The sequence below is a fragment of the Artemia franciscana genome, chromosome 8 (genome assembly GCF_032884065.1).
Source record: "Artemia franciscana chromosome 8, ASM3288406v1, whole genome shotgun sequence".
Classification (NCBI taxonomy): domain Eukaryota; kingdom Metazoa; phylum Arthropoda; class Branchiopoda; order Anostraca; family Artemiidae; genus Artemia; species Artemia franciscana.
Genome location: NC_088870.1, coordinates 40,766,552 through 40,794,014, shown reverse-complemented (window position 1 = coordinate 40,794,014; position 27,463 = coordinate 40,766,552). Strand labels below are relative to the sequence as shown.

Genomic DNA, 27,463 nt, shown 5'->3' with positions numbered 1-27,463 from the left:
TCATCTACAAACTTGTAACGGTCGTCATGATAACTAAGCAGCGAGTTAATTACAGCCAGGGAATTATTCCAGCTAATTTCGTGCCTTGTGGGGTCCCGCAAGTCTTTTGTAAAGTTTTTTCTATCTCTGTTCTGTCCACCTGGCTCGGGAAAGTGAGGGTTTTCCTATAAACTGCCTTTGAAAGTAAGTTACGTTCGTTGGGTTGTATTTTCACCATTCAAAGTGAGTAATTATAGAAGACGGAAAAGCCAGAATATTTTTTTTTAGCAACGCCATCTATGTTTTGCGTGAAATTAGAAGTATTATTTGGGAATTATATAACGAACATATATGTGGTAACGTTATTAAAAAACGTTACCACATGCATTAAAACACGAAAGAAACGTATGCAGTGAATTTGAACAAAATACAATTCCTATTCCGAGCCCACGAAAGAAACTTCATTTCTTTGTTATATATTTTGTTTTTTACGTCATGTCATACCTTGGAAAGAATTTCTTAGGCCTCACTGTATTTTCACTCATAACTAAAATAATATGAAAACACGTATTAAAAATCATGCATTTTAATTAAGACAGTGAAAACCAAAGATTTTTTTTTTTGGGGGGGGGGGAGATTTAAGAAAACATCAAAAATTTGTTTATATGCATTTTTGTTACGTTTTTACGAGTCGAACAAGGATTTCCGGGTGGGGTTCAAACCTCCTACCTCCCCCTGGACACGACCAGGATATGCCTACTAAATATATATATATATATATATATATATATATATATATATATATATATATATATATATATATATATATATATATTACTTGTAATTTATTAGCTAGTATAAAATATTTGATTATTATAAATATACGTTATTGGACATTTTGTTTAAATTTTGGAGAAATAACGTCAATTTTAATTGCAGAATGGATTTGTTGGAAAAATATAAGCTGTTTTACATTTATGATTTTTCTAAAACCTTTTTGTTACGTGCGAAAGCGTTCTCTTTTGTTGCTTGTGTAAGGTTTTGGCTGAGGAATTTGTATTCTATTTGAATCTTCAGAGAAAACTGCTTATTGGTTTTGTCGAAGTATCAGGCAAAATAAATCTTTTTGCTCAGAACAAAGACTGGTTGCGCGAGTATTTTTGTTTATTGGATTTTAAAACATTTCTTTAAGAATATTGAATGCATCTCTCAGAGATATGTGAAATCTAAAATAATTTTCTTGATTAATTTTTCAGTAATTTTGTTTTAAATTTTGACCTTATTTTTCATGCATCTATGTTCCATTTCTGTAAAATCTTGCTCAGCTCAACCTCGCTCGCACATATTTTCCATTTGAAAATTTCTCAGCGAATTAAAAAAAAAAATAATAGTTCTATTCTCTCAAAGCGTATATTATTGATTGCAAGAAAGCAAAGCTGATAGTCTTTTTCTGTTTTATTCTATTCTTTAACCAAAGAGCTCAGGATATCAAACGGTTCGTGGTAACGAACTGTAAGCAAGGAGCGACTCGGCCCAATAGTAACCGAAATAAAAATAATTGATAACAATAGATTCATCAAAAGAATTTGTTCTTATGCTGATTCCTAATACATAAAATTAATTAAGAATAACGTTACCCATCAAAAGTGCCGAGCATCAGAAAATTTAGCCAGATTTCGAAAAAAGAGGGGGAACTCCCCAAAATTCCAGGAATCTTGATGAAAATCGCATCATCAGATTCAGCGTATCAGAGAACCTCCTGTACATATTTCAAGCTCTAACCTTCAAAAACGTTGAATTTTGTATTTTTGTTATAAGAAAGATTGCGGATGCGTGTTTATTTGTTATTCCCATTCTTATGGTGGGGATCGTATTGAACCAATCCAATCCATTGGTCATAGGAGATCCGTAGAATGGCTCATTCGAAAGTAAACTGAAAGTTCTAGTTTCCTTTTTGAGTGATGAAGAAGATTGGAAGGCGATAACTCGCACGCCTCTATTTTCCCCTGAGATATTTGGTCAAAATTCTGAGATAGCCATTTGATTCAGCTTAGTTAAAAGATTAGACAACTATGCCTCTTGGGATGACGTGGCCACCACAGCCGGCACGGATCCAGATCCTTGATTTGGAAAGGGCGATCGTGTTAGGAGGGAAAAGTGGGACATCCCCTCCCCCCCCGCTGTAACGTAAGAGGAAGTTAAATCCAAGTGTTGTAATAGGTGTTTCAACTTTTTGTGAATGATGGGACGCTAGATGGTTTCTTTCAAAATAGTTGTGTTAAGGTAAGGTTTGCTATCGACGTAACGCACGAGGAAGTTAAATCCAAGTGTTGTAATAGGCGTTGTAAATTTTTGCGAATGATGGGACGCTAGATGGGGGGAGAAAAGCCAATTTTGATCCAATTTGCCATGTTTTTTCCATTTTTGAAAATGTTACCAACATCAATATTTTATGCAATGTAAAATATATCAAAAAATAGTTATGGCACAGTGTAATCAAAATGAGGCAGGTAGGTCCTAGTGGTCCCCCTTGGGAGAGTAAGGCCCGTTGTAATACCACCGATAAAATAAAAACTATAGACTAAATAAATAGAATTGTGCAGTAATAATTTTTTATATATTTTTATATCACAATAACACCGCCAAAAATCTACTAGTAAGTAAAAAAAAGTGTAATACCATGCTTTCTATCTATATAAAACATAGTTACAAGACATCTTATTCCACAGAAGTATCGGTTTAAGTGTTTATTTTTAGATATAACTTAAAGAAATAATACCTATTGAGTTATATAAATATGGTGAAACTTCAAAAAAAAAAATTCATGGAATCTTTTCATCGTTTGTTCCTGCATCTAAAAGCCATCTTAAATTCCAAAGCTTGCATATACAATATATTGCATAAATAGATTCCAACTTTTTATATACACGATAGTAGTGTTTTTTTTGTGAATTTATCTAAAATCCCTAAAAATTTAAAGGAAGGAAATCTTTACCAAGTTCATTAATGACAAATATCGGAATATGGAAGTAAATATATGAAGTGCTTTTTCAAAAGCAGAAAATCTGCTATTATTCCCTTAATAAAAGGGATACGCCACCCATTTAAATTTATTAAAATGTTTAAGAGATTTAGATAGAACTTGTGTTTGAACACTTTTTTGGTAGGACCATTTTTAAAGTCAGGAGTGGAATAAAACTTGGGTTGAAGAGAGAAAGAGTACTTTTGTTAGGCCAAAATTTGTGTTTTGAGCTTTGGGGCTAAATGAAGAAAAATATCTCAACTTCCTTGAGATACTATTTTTACTAATTATTTTACTATAATGTTATTTTCCTTTAAAATGTAGACGTAAAGAAATGAAGGAAAAACTAAAAATTAGGGAATTTATAACATTCCCATGGCTTGGAATTCTAATCTGTATTATTTGTGAGAATACAGAGGGCTTTTCATTTGCAAGAAAAAATTTTTGATAAAGAGCAGAAAAAAAGAGAGTTTGCGGATAAGACAGTTTGGCTTGATAATACTTAGGGACATTTTTAGAGGGTGGGAAGACCCGGGCCTTGCCCCCACTCCGCCCAAAAATACAATTAATTTTTCTATTATTACCCTCTCCCTTCCGAAAAAAATTTGCATACGGGCCTGATGATGATCATGTCCAAGAATAAATGAATGGCTGAACGCGCACGGAAATTGAACATGAGGGATTAGACCGCTCTGACGAAAATTTCAGCTCATTCAGTTAATGGAATTTTTTGTATCAAACAATTTGAATTTGTTCATGCAAGTAGTTCTTATGGAAACATTATGCCTTCCTCCTGATTATATTGTTAATGCAGTTGACCCATCTTTGACAATAGGCTAGAGAGCGATTACTTAACTTCAAAATGTCAAGTATTTCCCTTGTGAAATGTAGCGTCAATTATCTTTTGAATTTTATCAACTTAGTTGACTTTACAGAAAAAGTTAAATAAAGTTTAGCTTAAAAATAGTTTCCCTACCGCCATAAAGTACTTTGTTGAAGTTAGAACAGTTTTTTTTTTTGCGTCTATGAACAACTTGATGAACTTTATTGACCCTGCACGAGTGATTTATAAAACTTGTCTAAACTGTAAAGTTTAATTAAAGGCTTCTCGAAACAATGACCCAAATTACAAGGTTCGCCATGTATATTTTTAATAGAAGTATTTTTGAATTAACTTCTTTGGTGTTTACTTATGGCACATCCAAGGGTGTATTCAGGAGAAGGGATTAGGGGGGAGGTCGGGGTTGCATCCTTCTCTGAAATATTTGCCCGATTCATAAAAACGTATAAAAATGCATATAAAATTTTTGGATGTGTTTTTTAGAAGTTTTTGCGTAACTCCCCACTCTCCCCCCTAAAAATATTCTGGAAATGGCCCTGACCACTGCGCTCGATTTAAAATGTAATATCATTCTTTTTAAGTTTTAGGTCAAGTTTGTCTCAAGAAAGCAGTTTGTAGTTCGGATGATAGAAAGTGAATCTATACGCTTATGTTCAGACAGGTGTATCAATTAAACATTTTTTTTTTTACCTATAAACCACGTCTTAATTATAAATAACTTCATTTGCGTATGTCCTGACTCTTGCACAGGTTAATAATTTCTGCTCTTGTTGCTTAGACATGTTCACAGCATACACGTTCTACAAGAATCTGTAATATTTTGTCTTAGTTTTTTCTCTGACGTACGCATTTGCTTAGTTAGTTGTGTAAACATTTGGATTTAATGGCCAAGAAAATCGACAGACCAAGGTTTTTAGTTTTCATCATTTTGTATTAAAAAGATGCTTTTTTTATTTTATTTTTTGCTCGTGTGTGTATGCCTGAAATGCAGAAGATTTTTTGGAGGTCCAATTAATTTAGAGGTTTCAGGCACATACAAATAGAAGGGGACTTTCGGTCCCATTAAATCTATAAGCTTGACAGTTTCCCCTACAGTTAAAATACTTGAAATGCCTGTATTTGAATACCTATTTGAAACTGCTTGTTTATTTTACATTTTCAGTTTATTTTTGTTTATTTTACGTTTTCAGTTTATTTTGCTCGGTTCCTTCTCTAAACATGTTCTTGTTGGGTCTAAAAGGTTCATAGGGGAAATTAAAAAATTGGTTTCAAAAGAATACACTTACAAATTATTTCCCAGTATATTTTTGCCGGGGAAACAGGGCGAGAGAAAAGGTCTTTAACACCCCTGCATACTGGGATACGAAGACTTCATTTCCTAGATGGCTTGTCAAAATGAATCCGTTAGAACCTAATCAAACTAAAAAGTACAAGAAATCTGGAAGTGGAAATTGGGACTCTTGTTGAATTTTAATACGGAATTTTGAACTTAAATTGCAATAGTATGTTTGAGGTAGAAAAAGTATCGATGCGTCATCTGGTTTGGTGTGAAATTTTACAAGAGAATATTCAGCTTCTGTAAAAATAAGAGTTAACCTGGGTTCTGGAAGGGATTGAACTTCGCTTCAGCAGCCAGATTTTCTCTTACCGATGAAAAAACATACTTTTCATCCGACTGAAATTTTGATTCGTTTCTGTTTCGTATTAAATAAAAAAAAAATTAGTTTTTTAACTGAAAGTAAGGAGCGACATTAAAGCTTAAAACGAACATAAATTAGTTCGTATATGAAAGGGGCTTTTCCTCCTTAACCCCCCGCTCTTTACGCTAAAGTTTGACTCTTTCTCTTAACTCTACTTTTTAAAGCAGTACAAAACCTTAGCGTAAAGAGCGGGGGGTTAAGGAGTAAAAGCCCCTTTCATATACGGAGTAATTTCTGTTCGTTTTAAGTTTTAATATCACTCCTTACTTTCAGTTCAAAAACTTGTTTTTTATTTAATTTCTAACGTTTTTGAATTAATGCCAGTTTTGATTTTGGCTCTCCGCACATAAATAATGAAAACGAAATTTGCATATTAATTTTTTTTTGGCTAAATGGCTTTCTCATAGTTTTAATCGGAAGATTTTGAGAGAAAAGGAGCGGGGGAAAAGGCCTAGTTGCCCTCCAATTTTTTGATTGCTTAAACAGGCAACTAGAACTTTTAATTTTTTTACGAACGTTATCAATAGTAAAAAATATACGTAGTTTACGAATTAACTTACGTAATGAACTTCTATTATCGTATGTTACTATTACGTATATGGTGGGGGTTCACCCCCTCGTCAATACCTCGCTCTTTACATTAAAACTTGAATTTTGTCCCAATTCGACCCCTGAATCACAAAGGCCGTAGAATAAATAGTTGAAATTACTAAAAATACTTTAGCGTAAAGAGTGAGGTATTACGAGGAGGTGAACCCCTCATATGCGTAACAATTTCTGTTTGTTTTAAGTTTTAATGCTGCACCTTACTTTCATTTGAAAGAACTTATCATGTTTATTTTTTCATTGTTTTTTTTTTTAAATAATGCTAGAAAGTCCTGCGCCCCCTTCATTGAAATTCTTTTCCCCCATGACAAATTCCTCCATGGAAAGATCCTCTCACGTAACCCCCCTTTAACTTCTCCCCCCCCCCCAAAAAAACTAAAAAAATCCCCCTGAAAACGTCTTTTTGACGTTTCTGAGTACTGCCCTCTACTGTTATTAGCCATTTCTCTTCAAAATTCGGTTGGGTTTGTGATATATTTTCTTAATTGTATTTTCTTATTTGATATAAGCTGAGAGAAAGGAATGTCACATATACCTCTGGAAATGCAGTAGTTCTCTCAATGCTAAAGAAATTGGACCTTGCCCTTCGGTCCCATTCTTAGACGTGGTATTCGAAAGTTGGCATGTGGCAGGAAAACGGATTTTTCAACCAAGACGAATAGATTTTTTTCTCTTTTACGCTGAGCAATAATCCTTGATGGGGTGATCAAAGAATGTAACATCGGTTTTTCATTCACAAATTTGTTCTTGAAACATCCTTTTTAGAATTTTGAGGTTCTGACAACTGTTGTTGGTGTGCTGCTGGTGTTGGTGTGCATAAATAAGAAAGAAGTGGGATAATGTCTCTTTGTAAAACGAGCTTGGTCCTAACACGGTGTAAAAACGAGACATGTTTTGACGTGGCGTGGAAGATAGGGACTATGTTTAACCCTATTCTACTCCCAAGGTTTTAACAGAGCCCACGATCCTGCAAGCCCCTCTTGTCAGCTTTTTACAAGGAAGATAAACATTTTGCAGCTTCTTTGAACTGCCAGCAATCAAAGGTTTCGAACACGTGTGATAAGAGACGTAAAGTGGTCTAGTTGCCCCTACTGAAGCCCTAGCCCCACTCCCACATCCATAATCTTTTTCATGCAAAGGGGAATATGCTGCACTCTTTTTGGAGTGGAATTTTGCAACTGATTAAGGGCCAAACTGGACCCGTTCACCCTCTAACAATTCCCTTTTGTAATAATGACGCAAGGATTACTACTACTACTAACAACTCACTGCAGCACTCACAAGCCAACTGGGGTCATCACAGCTACGCACGCACATCCTTCGTCCCATTCTATTTAAAGCCTTCCTATTTACATCCTCCCAAGAATTTCCAATTTTGTTAACTCTTTTATCACCTCCTCCTGCCACATCATTTTAATCCTGTAACGCCCCTCTGTCATTTTTTTACCAGGAAGATAAACATTTTGTAGCTTGTTTGAGCAGCCAGCAAACAATGGTTTCCAATACTTGTGACTAAAGGAGTAAATTGTCCAGTTGCCCATACTGAAGCTCTAGCCCAATGCCCACATCATAACTTTTCTCATACAAGGGGGCACTCTCTTTGGAATGGAATGATGCAACTATTTTAAATCTATTTGATTAAGGGCCAAACTGGACCCGTTTACCCTCCAACAATTCCCTTTTGCAATAATGACGTAAGGATTATTACTACTACTAACAACTCACTGCAGCACTCACAAATCTGTCTGAGGTCATCACAGATACGCACGCACCTCCTTCGTCCCAATTTATTTAAAGCATCCCCATTTACATTCTCCCAAGAATATCCAGTTTCTTTAAATCTTTCATCACCTCCTCCTCCCACCAAACTCGTGGACGTCCTGCTTTTCTAGGGAACAAATAACTGTTTTACAAATTCTGAGACAGTCTTTCCTGTGTGTCTGAAATTAACACAACTGCCAATCATTATTTCAGTTTTTTACGATGGAGCCCCGGTAGTTTTTTTTTTCAACTAGTTTTTAAGACACTTTCTAAACTTGCGGTTTCCCAAGTTCGCAAATTTATTCTTTCGTCTTGAAATGTATGCTTTCTTCCTTTTTGTTTTGTCAATTTTATCTAGTCTTTATAACTAGACTCACAACCAAATGCGGCTGTAGATATGTTTTGCTTATGGTATCATCAACATAGAAAATTTGGCATGCTCATTCTCCTTCTTTTTTTAAATTGTCCTATTGGTCACGCCTTTATGGCTCTTAATAATCTTTTTATTTGTGAAAATGATTTTCCCCAGGATTTAAAGATAAGTATTTGATTTTTTGGCCTTGACCATGAACTTTATCTTTCACTGAAAAGAGTTTCAAGTCCGATCTAAAGTTTTGTTTAATCTGTTCCATGTTATTCTTATGACTACAGATTAATAAAAAAAATATTTGTTTTTATATTTAGATATGGTATCTCAGACAAATTTATAAAAATCACCCTAAATTGTTAATAATGAAAAAATATTCATAAGATAACTTCGAAGACCACACTGCCTTTCCATGACGAAAGTAAAACAGTTCAAAATAGGGATGAAACCTTTTAATTGACAGTGAATAGATATAAAAATTATTTAACTGGATATTTTGAACACATATACAGCGTTCATCATCAGCAGTAAAACTGAGTAAAGTTTTACTGCTGATGATGAACACTGTATATGTGTTCGAAATATCCAGTTAAATAATTTGTATATCTATTCACTGTCAATTAAAAGGTTTCATCCCTATTTTGAACTGTTTTACTAATATTTATAAGAATTTGCAATGCATACATTTATAATCCAAATTTACTTAACTTAATGATTTTAGGCATAACAAAAATCTCTAACGGCTAGAAAGGAATATTTTGTGGTAGGTCTCATAATATCCGGGAAAAGGACACAGGCGTAATAAGCACTAATATTCCTGTGTTCCGTTTTCTGGCTAAAAGACTTTCTCCTTGGTATGGGAAGAGCCTCACAACTGCTTTGCTCAATAATGATACGTTATTGCTTTGGGATCGGTATCACATGGGAAGGTAAAACTCTTATCGTATAGACTTAGATTATGCATGTGATAAGTGTATTAGCTATAAGCCTTAGCAAAATGAACGAACTTTGAGTTTTTGAGAGCTATAAGAAAATTAATGTTAAGAAGACTTGGGCGCTTAGGATTAAGAGGTAATGTTAGGTCACGGGAAAAACGATCAAGTGTATAACGTTACTGAACTGGGTAGTATTATTGATAAAGATGGTGCATACAGCAAAGATATAAAGTGTAAATTAACCAAGGCGAGTGTGTTTTCTTCACTGCTGAAGTTTGACAAAGTTCAGAGGAATAGGAAGACAAGTCTGCGCACTAGAATTAGAATATTGGACGTCATGGTAATGATAGTGATCAAGTGTGGCTTGGAAACTGGAGCGTATTTAAAGGTTGAGGAAGATCTGTTAAGTGGTTTTAGAGGAATTTTTTAGTTGTATTTGTAGGGGCTCGTTTGACCGACAGGATGTCAAACAACAAGCTGTAAGAAAATGTGGTTCAATCACACTTACTTTCTAAAGCTATAATGAAAAAAAAGATTAAGATGGCTAGACTAGGCTTCAAGGTTAAGGATAATAGATTGTAAAAGAATGTGCTCTTCGGCCATCTATCCAGGGACTGAACGAAAAGAAGGTCACCCTCATATAGGGTTAGAAAAGGCCATAGGAAAGGATTTAAAGGGAATTAGAACTTGATCTAAAGGGGTGAAGAGTGACGATTTGAAAAGATTGGAGTGGAGGAGAAATCTACGCTACATTGTGGGCCTCGGGTTACTTGGGACTGCAATGAGTTGCTAATGTTGGTAGTATTAGGTGGCTGTTTTGACAAATTTTCGGTGAAGTACGGTACACAGACTATCGTGATTTTCTCCTTGTTTTTTTTTTCTACAAATTTAGGGTCTGCTTTTAATCATCGAAATAAGTCTTATTAGTAATGCTCCACTGCTTATTTGGACATTTAGTTTGAAAATATTGTTATGCCATAGATTAACTTGAGTTCGCCATTTATATCCTGTTGGGTCAACCACATTAACTTCTGTTTAAAGTTTGATCCTGTTTTGGCAAAAAAAAAACAACAACAACAACATGTTAATGAGGAAGAATTAGGACATGAATTTATAGTTGTATAACACTTTCTATGGATAGAACCAAGTGCATTTAATGGGTTTTTCATGGCCAGTGTGGTGTTAGACATGAAGTTATTAGCCTCTATTCCAACTTGAAAAAAATATAAAATGAACAGTCAAAATATTAGTGTATTATAGGTGTTGAACCAGAAGATGCCAATTAAGCTTGTTGCATGCCTGCAGTTTATTTCTTATTTTGCCTAAATTTCTGTGGTCATTTTTCCATATAGTCTAGCGTTTGTTTGCGGCTTTACTTAACAACTGTAGCTAGGCAGGTGTCATGACAACCATGCCTGGACAGCTCCCGGTCACGCGCAGTATGTGGTATTTAACTGAAATGAATTTTAGCCACCAAGCATCTCTGGAACTCTAAGGCAGCGTTCTTATGTATGAATGCAAGGTATCCATGTCTTGACACGGAGTTTTAGCTCCATCAGGTGTAGGGCTATTTGTAATCACATGGAAATTTAACATTCATTATGACCAATAAATGGAATATGCTTGCAGGAATGATAGTGTTATGGTGGAGGAGGGGCAATACTCCTGCAACACACACATATCCGACCATTCCTACAACATATATCCCGCTATCCCTAGGACACACATCCCACCATTCCTATGACACACATATCCCATCATTCCTACAACACGCATATCCCACCACTCCTATGATACACATATCCCACCATTCCTGTTACATACCTAGGGGTATACTAGAGCCAAATGAAGTTACTAATCCCACGCGTCTGGTTGTTGTGATAAGGGTGTTTCCTGGAAAGCTATTGCATGGTAAAGTCTGGTCTTTGAGATTAGAACATTCCTGGAAACATTTGTATGCCGAATTTAGTTTGTCATTGAGATAGGACAATGGGTCCTGTAATTGATTTCTCAATTTAAATTAGATAGCTTGCAAATGCTTTCAGTGAAGGTATCTGTGTACCTTTTTTATCAACATTCCGAGAATATGCACACCACAATGATAGAGATGCTTGCTAGACAGACATATTCTTTTGATGGTCAGTGACACTTGGTTCGATCTCTTAAATTGTAATGACTACAGTCGGTCAGGTATCCTTCTCTTTCTCTGTGTTAGTTTGTGTGTGTGTTTGTGTGTTTGTATTTGTATCCTTCTCCCTGTGTTCCTGTGCGATTTTAATTGAATTTTGTGTAAAAAAAAATAAAAAAGAAAGTTAAAAAATCTAATTGCACATAAAAAAATCTAAGCTCAAAAAATTCTAAGTTCAAAACAAAAAAAGTCGGGTTGGTAAAAAGTAGGGGGAAATGGCATTGGGGCACATTGAAGGGGGACTTGGGTCCCTGGAGGAGAACGTGGGGACTCAAACTAGTTCATTGACTGTTCATTGACCAGTTAAAGTTGGTATACACATGTTTCCAGGTATGTTCTTATCTTAAAGACCAGACTTTGGTATGCCTTGTTTTCTCAGAAAACGTCCTTATCTCAATGACCAGACGTCTGGGATTGGTAACTTTATTAGGCGCTAGTGTACCCCTATTTGTGTGACAAGAATGGTGAGTTATGCGTGTCATAGAAATGGTGAGATGTGTCTGTCGTAGGAATGGTGGAATATATGTGTCATAGGAATGGTGGAATATATGTGTTGCAGAAGCATTTTCCCCTATATGACTAATGTTATCGAGAATGAGAAGATATGTTATATGTGCCAAGCTATTGATGTTGCTAGGATTTGAACTCAAATCCTAGCAACATCAATCGTTGGATGAAAATGTTTGCCTCAGAATGCGCTGAAGTCTTTGTCTTTTTGAGGTTTTGATAACTATACTTTTAGTTTTATATAATTAATGCTTCTAGGGCATTAAATAAAAATTTGAAGAATCATTCCATTCTGGAAAATAAATAATGCTAATGATATTTTGTTGCACCTAAATTTTGCTGTTTGCTTCACTAAGTTTCCCATTAAACTTGTTAGCTTGACAACTTTGTAAACAAGAAAGCATCTTGTTACAAAATCACTTAGTACTATCTGGGAAACTCTTTACTAAAACATCACTAATGGTTTCATATAGTATAGAATTTCAAAGTTTATTTGAGTAATTGGAGAAAAATATCTGTCTTTTCTCCCTGTCACTCAATACTGGTGGAATAAAGTAAATTTTCTCAGATTATAATTCTGTCTTAAGACAAACAATTGATGGTAGAGAAACAGCATTGATCAAGGAAGTGCTCTAACATATTTTTTTGTTTACATTTTGTTGAATTTCTCATAGATTCGTGTTTATTTCTCATAAGCTGCAAAGGAAACTAGTTAAAAGATATTGAAGCAGTTTGCTCATGTGACAGTCTTTAAATAAAAAAAAGATAGGATAATGATACTCCGGAGCTATTGATGGAGCCAGACCGTCGAATCGACATTTCAGGTTCTGGGTCGTTTTTACAGGGACAGGCAGCAAGCCTGTCACACAATCTTGAAGTGAAAAGATTAGAGGCTAAAAAAGATTAAATGGCTTAAAATGTACAGTACAATTAGTGACTGGGGTAAATCAAAGCTGTTAAGTGGATGTTTTTTTAGTTGAGGTTTATACTACTACTACTAAAAACTTACCAAAGCTGCAAGCCGCCTACGCCAGCACAGCTGCGCACGCTCCTTCTCCGTGCCAATCTATTCGAAGCCTCCGTCTTTACACCATCCCAGGAAGTTACCATTTCCTATAAATCTTTCTTTATGACATCTGCTCACCCCAGATGAGGACGACCTGCTTTCAATTTCGTCCTTGACGGTTGGCCGAAAAGGAAAATCTTCGGTAATCTGTCATCCTTCACCTGCAGAACGTACCCTAGCCATCTCAACCTTTCTTTTCATCATAGTCCTAAAAAGCGGGACTGAACCACATTTTTCGTACAGCCTTCATTTTGAAATACGGTCAGTGAGCCGGGTACCCAGAATAAGCATCGGCACTGTTTCTGTTTTTGAGAAAAACAGAAACAGAAAAAAACAGTTAGAAAAAAAACAGAACAGAAACAGAAACAGGTCAAACAAAAACAGGTGACCTGTTTCTGTAATCTGTTCTGTTTTCCGAAAAAACAGAAAACAGCTGTTTAAAAATAAAAAACAGCTGTTTTAACAGCTGTTTTTCCTTACTTCTTCTATTTCTAATAGGAAAGAAAATATCTTCTTGTTAAATCCTTTTAGTCACATACAAAAGATGAGCAACTTCGTGCAATTCAACACACTAGCGTATTTTTAGGGGGGGGGGGGCGAAATTTGTCATAAAATGTGTCCAATCGGGTGATACCAACGCTATATTCCTTTCAAGCTTAAATATCATTTATAATTGACAATTTACCCTAGTTGCTCTTAGACCGTTGCTTTAGCGGTAAACCATTGCTCAAAGCATATACAACACTATATTCACCGCTTAAAGCACGGATGCTTTCAAGCCGAAGCTACTTAGACCGCTGCTTGCTAATATATACCAGACAGACACAGAGTCATCCCATCTAGCTTATGTCCACCGCTTAAGTTAGAGGCTATTTAGACCGTCGCTATAGCGGTAACCCATTGCTCTAAGCAAATACCAACGCTCTATAACGCTCTATGGTTAGACCATTGCTCAAGTGATAATAACCCTCCGCTACACACATATCAAGGTGCCTAGGTTCACCGCTTAAAGTACGGATGCCTTCAAGCCGTGGCTTGTTGGACCGCTGATCTAGCGGTAACCCATTGCTCTAAGTAAATACCAACGCTATATTCCTCTTTTATATGGGATTTCATTGAGCCCATGTTTGCCGCTTAAAGCACGAATCCTTAAAGCCGTCAATGGTTAGACCGTTGCTCAAGCGGTAATAGCCATCCGCTACACATATACCAACAGTAGAGACATTGTCATATGGGGTTCCCATCTAGCCCATGTCCACTGTATAGCATTCAAGCTTCTCTCTCTTTCTCTATCTCTCTCTTTCGCTCAGATTTACCCCGGCGTGAATTAGCATGAGAGGTTGACTCTAGTTGAGCATTGTGGAGTGACATGCATGAGAGGAAAATTTTCAAGTAGTCAACCCGTAGTCAACCCGCGTGTGTTCCCCAAGGAGAACCTCCAACAGGTTGACTCTATTTCGGCATTGTCAAGGGACATACATGCACGGAGAGGTGTAGCATAAATGGGAGACAGTCACAACGGCAATCAAAGGGGTAAAATTAACCTTGACTGGGTTGCCCACTTAATTGGACAATCTGTCTTAGCTTTTTTCTACAATTGGCCATGACTTTGACTTTTCCCACAAGTATTCCCTTTTTGTTTAAATTCAAAAATCAACGGTATCATGGTATCATGCCCGCTAGATATGCGTTTCGGTACGGTAGGTATCATGCGTTTCGGTATCATGCCCGCTAGATAGCGCGGCATTTGAAAAAAAAAAACAGAAAAAAAAAACAGAAAACAGATAAAAAAAAACAGAAACGGAAAAAAACAGATGAAAAAAAAACAGAACAGAAACAGAAACAGGTCAAACAAAAACAGGTAGCCTGTTTCTGTTTTCTGTTCTGTTTTTTGTAAAAACAGAAACAGGCAGAAACAGGCAAGAAAAAACAGAAACAGAAACAGAAAACAGAAACAGTGCCGATGCTTAACCCAGAACAATCCGTAGGCAATTTCTCTGGAAAACATCTAGTAAATCTTCGTCCGCCTTTCGGAGTGCCCATGCTTCAAAGCCATATTTGACCACTGCCATCACTGTAGCTTCCAATATTCTAATCTTGGTTTGCAGACTTCTTATTCTTCCAAACTTTTTTTTTAACTGTGAAAAAACACCATGAGCCTTGGCTATTCCACTTTTAACATCTTCACTGCTCCCACCATCCTTACTGATAATAATACTAAGATGAGTGAAGCTGCCCACCTGATTAATCTTTTCGTTACCCAAAGTCACCTTTTCATCTTCACTTATTCCTAGACTTAGTGACTTAATTTTCTTAACACTAATTGTCAGACTTGTTCTAGCACTCTGAACTCGCAAAACCTCTAAAAGTTCATTCATTTTGCTCACACTTTCACCTAGGATGCTTAAATCATCTGAGGTACATGCAACACCCTTATCTCATTTGGCTCTTAGGTTGCTTAGGATTTCCTTTGGGAGGGAGAGGGATCGACTATAGAGAAGTCATATAAGGTCTATTTTAGCCTTCTAGTTGCCAAAAAAACACTTTCTTCTAGTTTTCATATTTTTGGGGAGAGGGAGTGGGTGGAAGCTGAAACTTCGAAATTTCAGCTTTTGTTCGGAAAGGGACATTTTATCATCAAAACTTCTGTTTGAAGACCGGTTTCTTCAAACAAGGAGTTGTTCGAGAGGTGCGGTTTGACTGTATCACATGTATAAAATAGAACATATTTATTAAACAGTTCGTGGTAACGAACTGTAAGTAAGGAGCGATCCGGCTCAATACTAATCGAAACTCTAAAAAAACGGATTTTGATATCAATAGATATATCAAAAGAATTGGCTTATTATGCTGATTTCAAATATACTTACCCGTCTAAAGCTGAGAGTCTGAGAAAATTTGTCTGATTTTCCAAAAAAAAAAGAAGGAAAGACCCCCTAGAAGTCATGTAATTTTAATGAAAATCATACCATCAGATTCAGCGTATCAAAGAACCTAATTGTAGCGGTATCAAGCTCCTATCTGCAAAAATGTGGAATTTTGTAAATTTTTGCCTGAAGAAGGATCACGGATGCATCGTTGTTTCTTTATGTTTTCCCCAGGGATGATCGTATCGACCCAGTAGGTCTAGAACCTCGAAAAGGGCTGATTATAACGGAAAAGTTCTAGTGACCTTTTAAGTGATCAAAAAATTTAAGGGCAACTACGCCACTTTTTCCCGAAATCGTGCGATCCAAATTTAGAGATAGTTGTTTTGCTCGGCATAGTTGAAAGGCTCAATAACTAGTTCTCCGAATATAACATGATCCCCCACAGCCTCCGGGGAAAAGTTTTTAAGTTAAAAAATTTTCCCATCATAAGTATAGTATTTGTTATTGGGAAGTATGCATACATTTTTCGGATGGGGAGGGGATGACAAATTTTCTGCTGAGGAGATTTTGGACATGAAGAATTTTTCATAGAGAGGGAAGTTTCCAAGGGGTGATTTTTTCGGGGAAAATTTTATACTGGGCGAATTTGCCAGAATTCTTACATGAAATTTCTTTATATGCCTTGCTTTCTCTTTATCGATTCAATTTTACGCGTGGAGATGTTAAGGGTAAGTGTCAGGAGTAAATTTTTTGCCTGGATCGAATTTTCCGGAGGATATTATCGTGGGGAGGGGGATTTTCCCGTGGAGGTGGATTCAGATATCCTGGCTTTATTTAAAAAACAATCTGAAATTAAGTTGGAAAGCATGTTTTATCAGCTGAAAGTAAGGAGTGATATTAAAGCTTAAAACGAACAGGAATTATTAAGTATATAAGGGGGTTGCCCCCTCCTCAACACCTTGCACTTTACGCTAAAGTTTAAATTTTGTCTCACACTTCTTTAAAAACGACTTTTGAAAGCCAAAGAGTTTTTAAATAGAACAATGAGTAACTTTTTTAAAGTGTCGAAAAACTTTGACGTGAAGAGCGAGGCGTTGAGAAGGGGGCAACCCCCTCATATACGTAATTATTCCTGTTCGTTTTAAGTTTTAATGTCGCTCCTTACTTTCAGCTGAAAAAACTTATTTTTTTTTATTTAATTCGCTACAATAGCTGGAGCTGACAAGAGCATGTCAATGTTAAAAAAGACAAAGCAAAACAAGGATGAAGAAAAAAAAAGTAACATCAAGAGTTGAAATTAGCAACTGCTGCTTTAGTGTCAAGAAAACAAAATGAGTCATAAATATGATTTATTTTGTAAAGACTTAGATCACTCGGATCATTATTATAATATTGACCATTTATTGTACAAATTACATCAATTGAAAGTATATTGAATATGAAAACGTATCATTGGATATAAACATAAATAAATATATATATATATATATATATATATATATATATATATATATATATATATATATATATATATATATATATATATATATATATATATATATATATATATATATATATATATATATACATACATATATATAAATGCATATAAAAATATGACAATTATGCTATTAGCCACATAGTAATTGAAAAGATTTTTAAGTCATTTTGTGATTTTCAGTGCACCCTTTCATTCTGTGCGTCTGCGAACAGTTCCAATCTGTTTTCTAGTATCTTTTTTGTATTCCCAAGACTTGCTGGCTTTTTCAAAATGCAATATTTTCTGTAAAGGTTTTTGTAACATTTCTAAAAACAGTCGAAAAGGGAGCTTTTAATATCACCTATGTATTATATAGGCTGAGGTAATTATGCTCTTGCGATTTTTGTTAAAAGCAATCGACAATATCGAGTATATTTCGCTTTATATATCAAAAATAAATATAAACAAATTACATAATCATAAAAAAAAGCGCAATGAGGTGGGAAAACAAAATGTTTTCTTTGTAGTATTTTTTTCGTGGGAGCTCTAGATAAGTTAGAATGAGGGAGGAAAGGTTCACGGGGAGAAAAATTACAAATTAAAAAAATGCAAAATAAATTAAGATTACAAAAAAAAACTAGGACGAGTGGATTTATTACATTTTTGGAGATATGAGAAGTCGTACCGTTATGAGTTGATTATAATATCTGGCTTATGATAAGTATAAAGAAGTCCATGTTTTATTTTACTTTTTCCAGGACACTTAGTTCTTCCAGTAAAAATGGATTTACAACCAGCAGATCTGTGGATGAGGAGATGACATCCTCTGGGAACCATACATGCATCGCAAGTCACCTATCCCTTATAGACATTCCTAACAGCATCCATAACTTACATAATTATTCACAACCAGATTTAATCGCCATAAATAATCTTCCTCTAATTAAGCCCAATGAAAGGAAACCTGGGCTTGCTGGCTTGAAAGGAGAATCAATAGAGGTGTTTGAAGGCACAAAGGAGTTGAAAGATGTTGGAAATAAAACAGTTATTGTTACGAATACACCTGCTACGCCAGATAGATCGTGAGTTTGCCTTTTTCCCTCCCTCTCTCTCTCTCTATCTATCTCTCTCTCTCTCTCTCTCTCTCTTCCTCTCCCTGTCTCTTTCACTCGTTCTGTCTCTTTCATTAAAATAAATTTAAAATGAATTTTGTAGCACTAGAGTTGGGTGGTACTACCACCAATTAGGTGGTTTTCGATACCGATATTCGGTAATATTCGAGGACAGTTTCACAAAATGGAATTAAAGTCATTCCCACAGTGTCAAGTTTTGCCAAAAAAGATCTTTGCGATGATTTATTGAACTTGGGTCATGAATGCAAATAGCCTGACCATCCATCGTCAAGAAAATGAGAAAATAGGGATTTATTGACTGGAGATATAACCCCACCGGTGACTGCTTCTTTTATTCTCATTTTCTTAAGTAAGCAAAATTACTCAATGAACGGGAAATTTTAAGCTTGACACTTTATTCACTTAACTTCATCGAGACACCTTGTTTAAATCAGTTGCAGAGGCGGTTTATGGGGGACAGGGGGGGGGGGGGTCACTTGCCCTGGGTGAAAAAATTTTAGGGGAGCAAAATTTCAAATAAATAATATAACAATTATATTCATTTTGTAATTTTTCAATTTTTATTTATGTTAAAATGAAGTAGAAGGCGCAGTTAATAATTGAAACAATTAAATAATGATAATTGAAACACCTGAATTAAAATTATTAATAAAAATTAAATAATTTAAATAATAAATTAGTTAAAAAATAAATTATTAATTAATAAACTGAAAATAATTTTTTTAATAAACTAAAACTTTGTTAAAATTTGGCCTGAAAATGTTTATTGGAGACAGGGGGGGGGGGGGGTGGGGACTAGTCAAGATTCTGTCCCGGGTGTAAGAGAGGCCAGAACTGCCACCATACAGTCGAAAACTTAGCACAGAAATTGTGTTTATACTTTCGTCATCAATGTTTCTTTTTTCGATTGCAGCTGTTAATCGTTTTTGGTTTTCTCATCTACAAAGAGAAATAAGATAAAATTTGTGTCAGATTCGAGAGCGAAAAGACCCTCAGTTTCTGCCGTTCTTTTTTTTCCAGACAGGAACTAATGCAATTTTTCTCTTTCCATTTCTATATGCAAGTTCCAAATGTGGACTTCAAAGGTGTCCTAGTGTTGCCTAAATTGCTTAGTCTGTAATTGAATTTTGTTGGATAGTTTAAATATTTTGATTGGATAGTGGTTGACTTTCGCTTTGCCATAGACAGTGGTCGGGATAAGCGATTTGGTTAAACATTAATGTCCAGGTGAAAATATGGTTTGTTTATGTTTTTCGTTTCATGAAATATTTCCAAATAGACCTGCAGTAATATACAGTTATATTTTTTTCTAGTAATAATATACATGATGAGGACTTTGTTTTTAATTTGATTAATGATAAACTACATATGAGTAAGTTTCGACCCCCCCCCCTATTTCTTAGTTCAACAATATATGATAATTAAATTGATTTTATTGTAGGGGGAGGGGGCAGAGTAGTATCTATGGTTGGATCACCTGGAGCAAAATTTTTAAAAGTTTTAAAAGTATTTTTACAATTTTTAATAGTATTTAAAAGATAGCTTTTCAAAATGTTTCTTTGTATTCTTTTTGTGTGATTAGATAAAAAAAACAAGTTTTTTGAAATGAAAGTAAGGAGCGACATTAAAACTTAAAACGAGCAGATATTACTCCGTATATGAAAGGGGCTTTTCCTCCTCGATATCCCGCTCTTTACGCTAAAGTTTTTTATTGTTTTAAAAAGTAGAGCTGCGAGAAAGAATCAAACTTTAGCGCAAGGAGCGGGGTGTCGAGGAGGAAAAGGCCCTTTCATATACATAGTAATTTCTGTTCGTTTTAAGTTTCAATGTCGCTCCTTACTTTCATTTCAAAAAACTTGTTTTTTTTTATTTAATTTCTGAAAGTTTTTGAATTAATGCATGTCTGATTTTGGCTCTCCGTACATAAATTAAATAAAAAAAAAACAAGTTTTTTTAAATGAAAGTAAGGAGCGACATTAAAACTTAAAACGAACAGAAATTACTCCGTATATGAAAGGGGCTTTTCCTCCTCGACACCCCGCTCCTTGCGCTAAAGTTTTTTATTGTTTTAAAAAGTAGAGTTGCGAGAAAGAATCAAACTTTAGCGCAAGGAGCGGGGTGTCGAGGAGGAAAAGCCCCTTTCATATACGGAGTAATTTCTGTTCGTTTTAAGTTTTAATGTCGCTCCTTACTTTCATTTAAAAAAACTTGTTTTTTTTATTTAATTTCTGAAAGTTTTTGAATTAATGCATGTCTGATTTTGGCTCTCCGTACATAAATTACTAAAATGAAATTTGCATATTAATTCTTTTTTTGGCTAAATGGCTTTCTCTTAGTTTTGATCAGACGATTTTGAGAAATAAGGGGTGGGGAAGGAGGTCTAGTTGCCTTCCAATTTTTCGGTTACTCAAAAAGGCAACTAGATCTTTTAATTTTTAACGAACGTTTTTATTAGTAAAAAAAAAACGTAACTTAAGAATTAACTTACGTAACAAACGTACATAACTTACGTAACTTACGTTACGTTTTATCCCAATTCTTTAAGAATGACCCCTGAATCAGAAAGGCCGTAGAATAAATAGTTGAAATTATTTAAAAAAATTTTAGCATAAAGAGCGAAGTATTTATCTCCTCCTAAATACCTCGCTCTTTATGCTAAAGCATTTTTAGAACCCTTCATATGCGTAATAATCTCTGTTCGTTTTAAGTTTTGATGCTTCTCCTTACTTTCAATTGAAAAAAACTTTTTCATGTTTATATTTTCATTGTTTTTTTTTTTTTATAGTAATGCTAGAAAGTCCTGCGCCCTTTTCATTGAATTTCTCTTCCCCCATGAAATACTCCTCCAAGGAAAGATCCTCCCATATAGCCCCCCTCCCCTGAACCCCACACCCAAACCCAAAAAATCCCCCTGATAACATCAGTACACTTCCCAGTAACCATTACTGTATGTGAACATTGGTCAAAGTTTGTAACTTGCAGCCCCTCCCCCAGGTACTGTGGGGGGTAAGTCATCCCCAAAGACATAGTTATTATGGTTTTCGACTATTCAGAACAAAATGGCTATCTCAAAATTTTGATCCGTTGACTTTGGGAAAAAAATGAGCGTGGGAGGGGGCCTAGGTGCCCTCCAATTTTTTTGGTCACTTAAAAAGGGCACTAGAACTTTTCATTTCCGTTAGAATGAGCCCTCTTGCAAAACTCTAGGAACACTTGGTCGATACGATGACCCCTGGGAAAAAAACAAAACAAAAAAAAAACAAATAAACACGCACCCGTGATTTGTCTTCTGGCAAAAAATACGAAATTCCACATTTTTGTAGATTGGACCTTGGAATTTTTTCTATAGGGTTCTCTGATACGCTGAATGCGATGGTGTAATTTGCGTTAAGATCCTATGACTTTTAGGGGGTGTTACTCCCTATTTTCCAAAATAAGGCAAATTTTCTCAGGCTCGTAAATTTTGATGACAAAGACTAAATTTGATGAAACTTATATATTTAAAATCAGCATAAAAATCCAATTCTTTTGATATATCTTTTAGTATCGAAATTCCGTTTTTTAGAGTTTCGTTTACTATTGAGCCGGGTCGCTCCTTACTACAGTTCGTTACCACGAACTGTTTGATTATTAAAATGAAATTTGTATATTAATTCTTTTTTTGGCTAAATGGCTTTCTCTTAGTTTTGATCAGACGATTTTAAGAAATAAGGGGTGGGGAAGGAGGCCTAGTTGCCCTCCAATTTTTCGGTTACTTAAAAAGGCAACTAGTTCTTTTAATTTTTAACGATTGTTTTTATTAGTATAAAATATATGTAACTTAAGAATTAACTTACGTAACAAACTTTTATATTATTATATTTTTGATTATATATATGAGGGGGTTGGTCCCCTCGTTAATACCTCGCTCTTCACACTAAATCTTGTTTTGTCCCAATTCTTTAAGAATGACCCCTGAATCAGAAAGGCCGTTGAATAAATAGTTTAAATCACTTAAATTTATTTTAGCATAAAGAGTGAAGTATTTATCTCCTCCTAAATACCTCGTTCTTTATGCTAAAGTATTTTTAGAACCCCTCATATGCGTAATAATCTCTGTTCGTTTAAATGCTTCTCCTTACTTTCAACTGAAAAAAACTTTTTCATGTTTATATTTTCATTGTTTTTTTTTTCAATAGTAATGCTAGAAAATCCTGCGCCCTTTTCATTGAATTTCTCTTCCCCCATGAAATATTCCTCCAAGGAAAGATCCTCCCATATAGCCCCCTCATCTGAACCCCACACCCAAACCAAAAAAATCCCCCTGATAACGTCGGTACACTTCCCAGTAACCATTACTGTATGTAAACATTGGTCAAAGTTTGTAACTTGCAGCCCCTCCCCCAGGGACTGTGGGGGGTAAGTCATCCCCAAAGACATGGTTATTATATTTTCGACTATGCGAAACAAAATGGCTATCTCAAAATTTTGATCCATTGACTTTGGGAAAAAATGAGCGCGGGAGGGGGCCTAGGTGCCCTCCAATTATTTTGGTCACTTAAAAAGGGCACTAGAACTTTTCATTTACGTTAGAATGAGTCCTCTTGCAGCACTCTAGGACCACTTGGTCGATACGATGAACCCTGGGGAAAAAAGAACAACAAAAAAACAAACAAACAAATAAACACGCACCCGTGATTTGTCTTATGGCAAAAATATGAAATTCCACATTTTTGTAGATTGGACCTTGAAATTCTTTTCTACAGGGTTCTCTGATACGCTGAATGCGATGGTGTGATGTTCGTTAAGATCCTATGACTTTTAGGGGGTTTTACCCCCTATTTTCCAAAATAAGGCAAATATTCTCAGGCTCGTAACTTTTGATGTCAAAGACTAAATTCGATGAAACTTATATATTTAAAATCAGCATAAAAATCCGAGTCTTTTGATATATCTTTTAGCATCGATATTCCGTTTTTTAGTGTTTTGTTTACTATTGAGCCGGGTCGCTCCTTACTACAATTCGTTACCACGAACTGTTTGACTATTGATTTTTAAACTAATGAAAGGCTCTTAATATTCTCTTTCTATAAGAGGATATTCTTTTTCTGCTTACTTTGAATTTAATGAGTCGCATTTTTTTCCAATTTGTCGATGTTTTCAGAATAGATGATCACAATAATTTTGTGTCGTCATGTAATCATTTCTTTTTCATATCATGACGTCGATTGAGTCCATAATATTGGATCCTTATTGTTGCTACTATCTCTATGAGAAATTATGTCCTAACAATGGTAATTTTAGCTCGCTAACTGAAAGTTAGGAATAGTTTGAGTGACAATTGAATTAGTGCTTTAGTTTATGATGATCTGGTTTTGTTCTGGTATATGGAAGGAAAGGTTAGTGTATTTGGAAAGAAAGGCTGGTGACCTGGCCACACTTTCGTCCCTTTTTACTGTTAAAAATATATAATCGAGGACTATTGTGAAGAATGGATAGATTTAAAATATTTTAGGATAAGAGGTTTTATTTTGACTATGGGGTTGGCATCGTTGCTGAGCGAGACAAGGGGAGCCTGAGTGGAGATTATAGAGTTTAAAGCTTTTGTTTCTTTTTCATCATTTTGAAACTCAGTTATCTTGTTGTCTACTGGGAATTGATGTTTATCTAATAGAAAATATGGTACGGTTGTTGCTGTCCTCTGAATTCCAGCTAGGAGTTGAGACAACCTTGTGTTGGGATTCCAACGCAGAAAGAGTTGAAAGAGTTTGAGGTCTGATGTTGTTGTGGTTTACGGTGGGAAAGGTTATTGGTGTTGTTGTGGTTTATGGGGAGAAAGCTTACTGGTTTCTTTGCGGTTTATGGAGGGAAGGGTTACTGGTGTTGTTGTGGTACATAGAGGGAAAGGTAATTGGTGTTGTTGTAGTTTATGGAGGGAAAGGCTACTGGTGATATTGGGGTTTGCGGAGGGAAAGTTTACTGGTGTTGCTGTGGTATATGGAGGGAAAGGCTGCTGGTGTCGTTGTGATTTATGGAGGGAAGGGTTACTCGTGTCGTTTTGGTTTATGGAGGGAGACGTTATTGGTGCTGTTGCGGTTTATGGAGGTAAAGGTTAGTGGTGTTGTTGTGGCTTATGGAGGGAAAGGCTATTGGTGTTGGTGGGGTATAGTGAGGGAAAGGTTATTGGTGTTGTTGTGTTTTATGGAGGGAAATATTACTAGTGTTTTTGTGATTTATGGAGGGAATGGTTACTCGTGTTGTTCTGGTTTATGGAGGGAAGGGTCACTGGTGTTGTTGTATTTTATGGAGAGAAAGACTAGTGGTGTTGTTTTGGTTTATGAAGGGAAAGGCTATTGGTGTTGGTGGGGTTTATTGAGGGAGAGATTACTGGTGTTGTTGTAGTTTATGGAGGAAAGGATTACTGGTGTTGTGGTTTATTGAGGCAAAGATTACTGGTGTTGTTGTAGCTTATGGAAGAAAAGATTACTGGTGTTGTTGCGGTTTATGGAGGCAAAATGACTGTGAGATAATGAGAAATTGACTCTGCGTTTTTCTTTCAATAAAGTATGCTTAGATTTGTAACTTAAAGAGGATTTAACTGAGGGGCTTTCAGCCTCCTAAAATTAAGCATACTTTCCTTGTGTTTTAACCTTTAGTGTTTGTTCTCTACTTGAATAAATTAGGTAGTATTATTTGATTTTCAATAAGTATCCCTTTTTTTCAAGTGCTAACGTTAATAAATCCATTCACCCCAATGAATCAATCTATATTTCACTGTGTGGCTTGTGGTCTGTCTATATAGAATTAAGTGGATGTTTGTGTGTTTCAGTGATTGCACTGAATAAATAGCCAAACTCTTCAAGCTAGACGCACGACTTCTGTTCAGAATAATTCTGAGACCATGAGAATTGCTGTTGGCTAGATAAATCTAAAAAAAAAACCTTTTAGCTAATACCTCTGTAAAACCACTCGTGGTATTGAACGGCGATTAGAGATTGACCTACGTCGATAGAAACTGGCTTTGGTAACGATATTTATGTTACGGTGAAAGACCGAAATCGGGTAAATGTCGACAGTCACCGGTGAATGTCCGAAATTTCTTTTTCTCTCCTTGGATTCAATCAACTGTGCCAGTCAACTTGTCAATCTTATACAAGGTTTGACGGTAAAATTTAAATTTAGATTAAATTAGATTATAAATCTCAGAAATGGGCTAAAAACCTAACCTGTCACCATCAAACCTTACATAAAACTGAAAAAGATGACTGGCAAAGATGACAAAATTCAAGGAGAAAAAAAAAGTAATTTTGGATGTTCCCCAGTGAATGTCAACATTCTCCAATTTCGGTCTTTCACATTAACTTATACATCAAAAGAATCTGCTTTTCATGGTGATTCCAAATATATACAATTCCTTATCTTCGAAGTTAACCGTCATACGTTATTGCCACAAGAATATATTCCAAGTTTTTTTTTCAAAAAAGGGGTGAATCTGATGAAAACTATTAAATTCAGGGTTTCATGATATTCAGAATTTTAACTTTTTGTATTTTGCAAATTCATTGCAGTTTTTGTGTATTTATTTCATTTATTGTATATTGTCGTTTTTTACGTATTTATTTCACGTTCTTTTCTTTTTCACCAGGGGTGATAATATCAATTTGGAGATCGTCAAGTTGTAAGAGAGTGCTCATTTGAAAAGTAATGGAAAATGTTTCCTTTTCCCCTTTTCTCTCTTTTTTCCCTTTTCTCCCTTTTCGGGAACAAAAGAGATTCAACCGTAGCAAAGTGCCAGTCTCTGCGATCTTGTGCTGTAACAACAATATTTGCCCGAGTAGGACTAAACAGCTATCAAGCGAAAAATGGTTTTGCTGGCGAGTGTTTGAGAACATACGGCAAATGCTTAATGGCTTTTCAAACATTTTGGATTGTTTAAAACCCAATCATGCAACCTCTTGATCAGAGGCTGAATTGTCGCAGGGTGGCACATTTGTCCCTGAACCTCTCCGCCACATGTACAAAATGAGCCGTTAAACCTTTTCGTTTATTAGTTGGTTTACATAATACTTTGTTAATAATGAATTGCTTAATTTATTATTTTTAATAATAAATTAAGTAATCGTAAGTAAAATTAATTAATTATTTAGTAAAACAATGATAAATTAAGTAATTAAGCATAATACATAATAAATCAAATAATGATAAATTAAATAATTAAACATAATACATAATAAATATAAGTAATTATTACTTGATTAATTACTTAATACTTAGTTTCTTAATAATTTTAATGCTTAATATTTTTTTTTAAATGGTGTTTGGCATCTGCAGGTAACCGAGGGATCCAATTAATAATCTCAAGTGACCTGCTATTGTTCCGAAAAAAGTTTAATACATAAAATAATTTATAAAGCATATTAATAAAATAAATATTTCGATAAATAATAAAAATTAAATGTATACTAAAGGCAGCATTTTGGTTTGATAATAATCTCATCAATTTTGAAATTAATTTCTTTGAAAGTGGTATAGAAACTAAATTTTTTATTTGTTTTCTTCTAATTAAACATGGAACATGAAATAAAAAATTTCGATGAAAGCTATCTAAATATATTAGAAAGTTGACTATTCGTAATTAAAACTTAATAACGAAGTTGATATCAAAGTTTTATGAAATATGGAAAGGGGTTTATATGTTTAATTAAAGCCCAACGAAGTAGAAAGTAATGTTTCGAATTTGAATTGTTTTTAATATCTAAAAAGTTGATAATGTTAGTGTAAAAGTGATTGGTTTTGAACGTTCAACTCTTTAGTCAGATAAATTCAAGATGTAGTGGAAAGATTTGGAATAACTGAAGATAATCTTCTTCTCGATATTAGCTCCTTGAACATCACTTCCTACAAAATTCAGCCTTGAAAAAAGTGACTTTAACATTTTAATTAAACAAAATATTTTCATAAGTGAAATTCATTTTAAGCAATAACAGGAACAAGTTAATTGTATTTCAAGCAAGAACGGGAACAAGTGA

General features: G+C 35.0%; 1 protein-coding gene across 5 annotated transcripts in view; it reads left to right on the top strand.

Moving 5' to 3' along the window:
* The window catches only part of LOC136030431 (protein Aster-B-like), a 169,362-nt gene that overhangs the window by 55,032 nt on the left and 86,867 nt on the right, over positions 1–27,463 (top strand). For 4 of the 5 annotated variants that reach the window (XM_065709410.1, XM_065709408.1, XM_065709411.1 and 1 more), the window contains one exon: positions 18,081–18,404. In XM_065709410.1, the coding sequence (XP_065565482.1) occupies positions 18,081–18,404 (324 nt within the window). Of the gene's footprint in view, positions 1–4,663; positions 4,752–18,080; positions 18,405–27,463 lie in introns of those variants that run through there. The other variant, XM_065709413.1, reaches the window with a different exon arrangement.